Raw genomic sequence first — 9,219 nt, forward strand, 5'->3', positions numbered from 1 at the left:
TCGGAGGGCAGTTTCTAGACTCCCCGCCCTCCTCACTTCCTCAGACAGAGGAACTGACACTTCATCTCTCTATTCAATGCTCCACGCTCACAAATACTCCCCGTTTCCAGCAGACGGAAATGAAAATAGAGAAAAGACGTTTCATTGTCGGGGTTTCAGGTCTGGCCGCGAGTTGGGGAGTGAAGCGGGAAGCGGACTCTGCAGCCGTTCTCTCCACGGGGTAATCCTCTCGTTATTGGTTACAGGGTGAGAATGATGTTTACTTGGACAAAGAAATGGCTGGCAACACGCACGCATCTCACTGACAGGCGATGAGTTTGGCGGCTGTTGATTAGCGCACTCACTGTGTTTAATCCGTCTCAGTGGGATCAGTGCAGCGCATGTGTGGCACAAGATCATGGGGATGGCACCTGGTCGTGCGATGATCGGGAAGTTGAATCGAGTGCTTGCGTCCAGCCCAATCAGTGAGAGAAGGCGTGTTATGGAGCGAGCTGAATTTAATATACAAGAAGCACTCAGCAGGTCCTGCAGCGTCTCTGTAGGGAGAAACGTCAATATTTCAGACTGGAGAACGGGAAAATAGGGAAATGTCAGGTATTTGCGGCAGAGGAGGCTGGAGGAGGGATGGGAAGAACAAAGTCAATATCGCTCATCGGTTGAGACATCTGCTTTTATGCTCTCCCAGCCAGGACTTCGGACACGCCCAGCAGGCCAGGTACAGAAGGAAAAACTTGAACTAAAATAGCAGATTCCTGATGGGCAGAAATGTCCACCAATGACCTGACAGAAAGTGCGATGAACCTACATTTGGAGACTTTGATATCGAGTTTTGAAGGTAGCAAATTGCCCAGACAGGAGAAGTGTTCTTGTTCTTTACCCTTTCATTGGGGTTCATTTTAACAGTGTTGGGAACAACAGACAAAAAGATCGGTGAGGAATGCTGAATTCAAATAGCAAGCAATTAGACGCTTAAGTTCACGACTGTGGAATGAATACAGATGCTCTGCAGATTGAATCTGCGTTTAGTTTCTCCAATGGACTGAAGGACACATTGCGAACAGAGGAAACATTGTACTAGTTTGAAATACGTGCAGGTGAATCGCTTCTTCTCCTGCAAAAAAAAACGTTTGCGTCCCTCGATGTAGGAAAGGACGAAGCGAACGGATAGGTGATGCAAATAATATGGTTGTTGCGAAAGTGCCATGACATTGCGAGTGGAATGACGGCAGGACCGACCTTTTTGAGATTGTTGCAGCAAACTAACAAAGGCCAAGAATACAAAAGGTGGAAAGATCTAGTGCTAGAGCAGAGGAGTGGACATCTTACAGGAACGATCACCAACAGACGAATAATTGAATAATGTTGGAGGAAATGATGGAATGAAAATTCGTAATTTTAACGTACCAAAACAAACACAGGGGAGTATAAAATAAAGAAGGTAGGTCGGGTAAGGGTAGGGTTCCGGAGCAGTGAGACTGGAGAATGAATAACTAGAAACAGGAAATGAAGATCAAAGCGTAATCAATAGCTCTCATCGCAGGTTATTGCCAGTTTTCCGAAGGATATGGGCGGTTCTGTGGGAGATCTTGTAAAAATCGTGCAGGGAAGGGCATTGGCGCAAATCATTGGTACCAACAGCTCGCACCCGAGAGTTTTAAAGGAAATGGCTGCAGAGGAAGTGGAGCCGTTGTTGATTTTTGTTGAAACTCACCGAGTTCCCCGAATAAGAAAGCTGCAAATATGACTGCATTGTTCAAGGAAGGAGAAAATCAAAGAACAGTTCACTGGATGTCTGTTAGCTCAAATTCTGTTGTTGGAGAAATGCTGCAAACTCTTATTAGGGAAGAATTAACTCGTCATTTAGAGCTGTTTAATGCAATCAAACCAAGTCAATATGGTTCTATGAAAAGAGACTCGTGTTTGACAGATTTCGCAGAGCTCGGGGAATTCGTGGAGGCAAATCTGCAGATGTGACAAACTTGGATTTCCAGAAGACTTTTGGCACATAAAAGGCTGGTGCAGAAGATAAAGTCTCGTAAGTGAAAGAAACGAGTTGTAAGAAGGTCAACATGATTTAAGGCAAAGCAAACAGGTAATCATCATAAACTGGCATTTTCAGGCTGGAAAGATGTAACTAATGGCATTCCTCAAGAATTTTGGTCCTTGGCCTTAATAATTTCCTATTTATATTAATGGCCTAAAAGGTGAGTGCAGAATGTAAGGCACCAAGTTTATCACTGACTCGAATGTAGGTGCAGGGGGACGCTGTGACGAGGATATTTGTATTCTGCAAACAAGATTGAGTGAGAAAGCAAAAAGGATGGGGTTTAGTCATGGGAAAGTGCGAGGTTATGGACTTTACTCTGATGAATCTGAAGGTCGACTATTGTCAACTCGGAGAAAGATTACAGATGACCGGAGCACAAAGGGACCTTTGTGTTATTTATCACGGATCACAAAAGTAGCAGGTAGGTGCAGCAACTGGATGGGAAAGCATCAGTATAAGCATTGGTATAATGACGTGCATTGCGCAGGTTGGCGTTTAGATATCGGGAGATATTTTTCCAACCGATGGGACCACGCCAGCTCTATTTTGCATCATTTAACGAACACCCCCCTCCATTGAACACAGAATAAACTACAAATTGGGGCAGACCAGTAGATATTCAGCAGCCTAATTCTTGGGATGTGAGGGTTGTTCTATCGTGAGCCGTTGAAGAAGTTGGATCGAAATTCTTCGGAGTTTACTCGTAAATATCTTGTAAAAAAAAAAGTAATACAAGATAGATGTCGAGGCTTTCCACTAATGGGAGACTCTCGAACTAGAGAATGGAATACAGTTACAGGACTAGAGTGCGGTCATTTAAAAGGGAGATACGTAGCAACTTGTTGGAGAGGGTGATGTATCATTGGAATTCTCTGCGCTGAGCTTGTGAGGACCAGTTCATTGCGTTACTTTGAAGAGGAAGTTGATAACAGTTTTTAAATATCAGAACAGTGAGACCACTTGAAAATTGGCAAGAAGAGGAGAAAGGGCCTGAGGCAGATCAACGATGATCATATTAACCGCTGAATGCCCTCGTCATACTTGTATTTTCTGAAGTTCTTGCACAAGCGTGAATTGAGAGTTCTTCTACAGACAGACAACTAAGAATAGCAATGGTCCGATCTTTATCTGCGCGCTGTGATGTGGGATACCACGGGGCTTGGTACTTTGGCCCCAGCTGTTCACAATATACAACAATCCTTCATCCGAGGGTACCAAATGTTATATTGTGGGAATATGAGAACAGATAAGAATGCAAAACAGTTTTTTTTGGAATATAGAAGTTGAGTGAATGGAAACAACAAAGCGATATTATGTAATCGGGAAAATGTGAGACTGTCTACTTTCATGGAGAAAACAAAAAAGGTTGACGGTTTGCATTAATGCCATGTTGTATCGATACTCATAAGGAACTGGGGACACTTGTACACACGGAACTGAAAGTTAATTCGCAGGTGAAACATGTAATGCGGGAGTAAAATAGTTTGTTGTTCGTAGTCGTTCAGTGATTGGAGCACAAATTCAACTGCGACTAAGTGTATTTAGAGAGGGAATTGACAAGATAACGTGGATTATTGTTCACATATTTGGTTGCATTACTCAAGGAAGGATATGTTTGTCGGAAAAGATTTGAGCATAAGATTTACTAGATTTGTTTGTGGTATGGAGTATGTTATACGAGGACAGACTTTGTGGGTGGGGCCCCTTATTCCTTGAGCCCCTGACAGGGGAAAGAGGAACGATGGTTTGGAGTTTAGAATTTATGCTCAGTGTCAAGATAAATGGAAGTTTATTTAAAATAGAACTGAGAAGAAATTACCTCACTCAGCTCAATAACCTCTTAGTGTTCGTATATCCATGCGTTTCTTGTATATTTCTTATCTTTCTGCCTCCTAATGAGTATTGGACCAACAATGGGCTTCTGTACACCTCGTGGTTCAATTATTGCAATAAAATCTCTCTGCTCAGCATCAGACGTAAAGTCCGATTTGGGGATATTTAAAACGGCCTGAGGCTCCTCAAACGGAGCTGTTCTGCACCAAACTTGCAGTACCAGACATTTCTGTAGGCGGCAATTATTTACTCCATTAGCACCCTGTCCATCAACTACGTGTACTGCGGTCATCCCAATGTCACTAGAAATGGCTATGAGATGCCCGACACGGGGCTTGACTTGGCTTTCACTTGAACAGTGCAGGGTATTTCAGTGGGAAGGGGATAGGCAATTGAAGTGGTAAAAGCTGAAGTCGCGGGGATACGCTTGTTGGTTGGACGTTAGTGACTAAAGAGTGGTCACCTAATGAGGAGGAGACTTTCTCGTGAACTCTGGTTTCAGTGGACTGAATTGGACGAGGTACAAGTGAATCACTGCTTCACTTGGATCTATTGTGTGGGCCCTGTGAGAATGGGCCGATTTGGTTCAAGAAATTGTCAAGTTCAAGTGAGGGAGGGAATTAGGGGAACTGCGGTAAGAAATATGAAAGGAGATATTGGAGGAGGGCTTCAAAGAAATTTATTCTTTGGGACAGTGACAGTGCGGACGCAGACAGACGCAGAATACGTGGCTTTGGGGAACCATGAACTACAAAAAGAAACGATTCCGGGAAAATGACATCAATGATCGTCCTGGAGACAAAGGCATTGTATTCTGATGGGTTGAGTGTCAGGACCGAGTAGGAAGCATGGGGATTTGCCGGAGAGGCGGTGTTCAGCTTCGACGTCGAAGGGGTCAGTTCGCCAAACAAGATCAACCCTTTTCCAGCAAGCTTGTTAAATCTATATTTGTGGAGCGCTGCATACTTAGAGAGGAGGTTGTGACTGTGAGTGAAGGAGATAAAATTGAGACTGCCACTCTCACGTTCTCTGTGCGGCATGACTTAAAATAGAAAAGGTAGGAGGTTGGAAGGAGCCCTCCAATAGCAGTTGCATATTCGTCATCAGTAGCGGTGAGGATACTGGCAACCAACAGTGACGGATGATAATTCAATCAGTAACGTTGGAGGACATTGGAAACCATTGTTGAGAAATGAAATTCAACATCAGTTAATGAGAGATTATTTGAAGTCAGAAACTTCGGTGCACGTTCCGCATTGGTAACATTTGCAAATTATCACCGACGGTTTTCATAGAGATGTTTAAGCTTCAAATGTTCAAACTCGAGCTACCGTCAATAAAGGTAGTGTTGACATCACCAATCGTGCTTGCACAATGGGTCGGTGATTTCATTGTATTTGAAGAACTGCCAATAATCTTCGAATAAGGTGATAATATTAGAATGTGGTCTCTGCACTTACATTGGGCAACAGTAGCCACCACTAATGTAGAATACGCTGGGCACTTGCAATGTTCACACAATGTGAACATTGATTCAAGGTCAATCTTTTGCACATTCTGAACTAATATTAGCTCTGTAATGTATGGGTCAGGATTTCACTGAATTAATATCAAATAAAATAAGTATGAAGACAAAGATAGAATTAAATGAAAGATCATGTCAGGTATTTCAATCAGAAATGCGCCGAACACCTCTGAAAATAGTTCGATTGTCAGCATTCCGAGATAAATTAATGAACTGAGCTTCAGTATTCCCCCTGGTGCCGCAGTGGCACTGAACGACAAAGGGTTCCTTGTTTGTCAACTGACTGTAACTAACCCTGGTTATTGTGCAGTTGTTTTTCTGTCGCCGGGGAACAGATCGCCGTATAAAAGGGAAGGGAGCTCAAGAGCTCAGGCGCGCAGACAGGTGGAGCCACGACTCGGGCACAGTTCACGAAATCCCGGAGAAATGGCGCTTCTAACAATCCGACATGTAAGGAACGTGTTCTACCCGATTCTCGCAGCTTTTGGTGTTCCTGGTAAGTTGCCCATCCTGTCCTATTGCAATTATGCGCTGTGCGAATATTCATGGACAGATTCCGATGAACAGTCATTTGGACGGGTGGTTTGTATCGGTGAAATCCACACCTCCGCCCACTCGAGACCTAGCTGGCACGGAGACACTTCAGAGTGACGGTGTCAGGATGCTCAGCTTCACTCTCTACACCGACACAGGGCCAGGTTCATGACCGCCCCTCCCAAATGGTGACGGGCAAAATCCATAGAAATCATTCCTCTGCCGCTGGTAGTCGCTGCCCGTTTTAATCTGATGACCGCGGACTGCTGCTAGCATGATGCTTCGAAACAATGTTTTCGTGAAATAACTTGTGTTCAAGGAAAAGGTCGAATCGTGTGAACATTGTCTGATCGACCATCTCCCGACGCAGCAGAGACCGACTCCCAGCAGGCGGTTATAATTAGACAAGGAACGGAGTTTGAGGCTGAAATCTGCTTCCCTTCATTAGTCTCTCTCTCTCTCTCTCTCTCTCTCTCTCTCTCTCTCTCTGTCTCTCTCTCTCTCTCTCCCCCTCTCTTTGTCTCTCTATCCCGGTCTCTATGACTCTCTCTCTCTCGTTCTGTCTCTCCTTCTTTCATTTTCGCTCTCTTTTACTCGTCATGCTGGATACCTCCGTTGCTCCCCTACTCTATTTCTGCTCTCCTAATCTCAACCAGGTCTGACTTTCTTCTGCCAAGTCGGCGGGATCTGAGAATCCGTCCTCAGACCTTTGCTCCGATCGATATCGTTCCGCCGTCAGGATGTCCCTTCAATCCAACTCCTTTTACCAAATATGTTCTCATCTGCCCGAGAATGTGGTTTGTTTTCAGTTTCTTGCGCACCGCGTCGCTGAGAACCCGGGGGTTTCAGATTCATTTGAACCACACTGCGGTTTTCGCCTTTGTGTTATTCAAATAGTATCTTTGATGATACGTAATAGTTGGAAAATTATATTCCACATCGCTAACATGCGAATCAGAAACTGAGGCGGAGAGATGAATTTAACACTTCCCCCAGTTCTTCCTATGGCGGTAATGAGCGCGACCAACAGTGCAGGATGATTTAAGTGTTGCGGATTGGAATAGCAAATGATTTCAGAATTTCCAAGAGGATAAATTTATTTATTTGCAGTCGAATCTGAACCTTCTCTAGTTTCCTCCAATCTGTTCGCTTCGGTACAAGAGGGCATATTCTGTAAATAGAGTAAAATTTCCTCAGGCGGTGAAGTGCGGCTCTGTTCCCCAGCCTCTTCACTGAGACCTTGTGTAGGCGGCGGGAACGAGTCCTTCTGTTTCACCAGGGAACTGGTGACCGACATCGAGCAAGTCGCCTCTCACTCCCCGCCACTGCTGGCTCAAAAATGATGAGAGTAGCGCTGAATGGGATCTCTCGACTTCACATCGGCCGGCCCTCCTGCAACCTACTGTCTGCAGCTGTATCACTGCTGAGCGCACAGCGCCTCCGTGACAGGTGCCTGAAAGGTGCTACGAGAGCAAGAGCCATTGAAGTCAGAAACAGAATCAGGTTTGTTATCACTGTCTTATATGATAGGAAATGTGTTTGTTTTGCGGAAGAACTACAGTGCTAGGACATAAAATTACAATAAATTAGAAAATAAATAAATCTTGCAGAAAAAATGAATAATGAGATAGTCTTCATGGAGTCATGGACTGTTCAGAAATCTGACGACGGGAGGGGAAGAAACGGTTCCTGAATACCTGAGTGTGGGTCTTCAGTCAGGAGCGTGTAGATGGAAGAGCGTTATGACAGAAGCCGTTGATCTTATCACCTCTAATTTCTCGGGTTGAAACAGTAGTGCCGGCAGTGAGGGACAGTTCTCCCCCTCTAGGTTACATTGCCCATGTGAAATCCAAGGACTCTCCGTCGCCACACTCCCAAGTTGAAATTCAAGGAGCCGGCTGAACATGGTTCAACCTCACTAGCTGAAGAATATCTTCTATTTGGATAAACTTCCCCGTTAATTCTGCAGATAACAGTCGGAGCGGCACTTCCACAATGAGCTCGGACAACCCATCTTCCCGCCGTTTTTGTCAATCACGTCCTGTGTCTTTTCCAACAGCGAACCTGCTGACGATGGTGGTTCTTTTCAGAGGGAATTGCGGCCTTTCCAAATGTATCTCCTTCTACATGGTCGGCATGGCAACGGCAGATCTACTGGTGATGATATTCTGTGTAATCGGGTACCATATCGTTATGTACCAATTTCCAGTATCCTTTCTGTCCTACACATCCGCTTGTAAGGTCGTTCTATACTTCATGTCCAGCAGCCTGCAAACGTCCGTCTGGTATACTGTCCTTTTCACATTTGACCGCTTTGTAGCTATCTGTTTTCAGAAGTTTAAAGCAATGTACTGTACTGTGAGGACCGCTGTTGCTGGTATTATAACCGTGCTACTCCTGGTACATTTACAGAGCGCCCCGTATCTATTTGAATATAAACCTGCACGTGTAACTGACGGTGTTCACTGGGGCTGCCAGCCCAACGCCTGGTTCGTCAGCTCCCCCGTGGGCGTCGCGTGGTCATTTCTGCAGAGCATTTTAACTGTAATAGTCCCTTTCTTTCTGATATCCCTGTTTAACTGCTTGACAGTCAGGCGCATTTTAGTGGCCAGTAAAGTGCGCCGCGAACTGCGGGGTCACAGCAGTCAGACGCAGAAGGATCCGGAGATGGAAGCCCGCAGGAAATCCATCATTTTACTTTTCAGCGTGTCGGGAAGTTTTATTCTGTTGTGGCTGACGGTGGCCGTGAGCTTTCTGACCACCAGACTCGCAGGAACCGCGCATTACGACGGGAATTACACCGATCCTGCCTATGTCGCCACTGAAGCCGGCTACATGCTGATGTATCTGAGCTCATGCACCAACACCTGTATTTATGCAGCGACCCAGACAAAGTTCAGAGAGGAGCTGGCGACGGTGTTAAAATCTCCTTGGACTTTCGCTCTAATATTGCTGAAAAGAAGTTAAAGTAAAGCATATAGTCCTTAATATCGAAAGCTAATTTGTAACAGTCCTTAACCACTAGCGCTAATCACCCTGCCTTTGTCATCAGGTCACGGATTCCAGCTGCTTTTTAAGCCTTTGTGTTGAATAATTATAGAATGGCCCATTAAATGGACTTTGAGTAAAATAACCATCGACTTCATTCCGATGCAGGATCGTTCTTGAAAGCCGTGACATGATCACAAGCTTGGAATCTCAAACTAAACTGAGTTCATTCGCTCATTGTGTTTGACGGCCGAATTGACACTGTTGTTATCCACAACCACGGTGCAATTGG

At 44.9% G+C, this 9,219-nt stretch overlaps 1 protein-coding gene across 1 annotated transcript; it reads left to right on the forward strand.

Moving 5' to 3' along the window:
* The first annotated feature begins 119 nt into the window (after positions 1 to 119).
* LOC127567249 (probable G-protein coupled receptor 139) lies at positions 120 to 8,906 on the forward strand. Its single transcript, XM_052009932.1, has 4 exons — positions 120 to 220; positions 364 to 464; positions 5,716 to 5,901; positions 7,999 to 8,906. The coding sequence occupies exons 1-4, from the start codon at positions 120 to 122 to the stop codon at positions 8,904 to 8,906; spliced, it is 1,296 nt and encodes a 431-aa protein (XP_051865892.1).
* Positions 8,907 to 9,219: the final 313 nt, after the last annotated feature.

Source organism: Pristis pectinata, unplaced genomic scaffold (genome assembly GCF_009764475.1).
Source record: "Pristis pectinata isolate sPriPec2 unplaced genomic scaffold, sPriPec2.1.pri scaffold_63_arrow_ctg1, whole genome shotgun sequence".
Classification (NCBI taxonomy): domain Eukaryota; kingdom Metazoa; phylum Chordata; class Chondrichthyes; order Rhinopristiformes; family Pristidae; genus Pristis; species Pristis pectinata.

Coding starts and splice junctions, on each gene's coding strand:
- LOC127567249 (XM_052009932.1), top strand. CDS start 120: ATGAAAATAGAGAAAAGACGTTTCATTGTCGGGGTTTCAGGTCTGGCC. Junction 221..363: donor GCAGCCGTTCTCTCCACGGG/GTAATCCTCTCG, acceptor AATCCGTCTCAG/TGGGATCAGTGCAGCGCATG. Junction 5,902..7,998: donor CGCAGCTTTTGGTGTTCCTG/GTAAGTTGCCCA, acceptor CTTTTCCAACAG/CGAACCTGCTGACGATGGTG.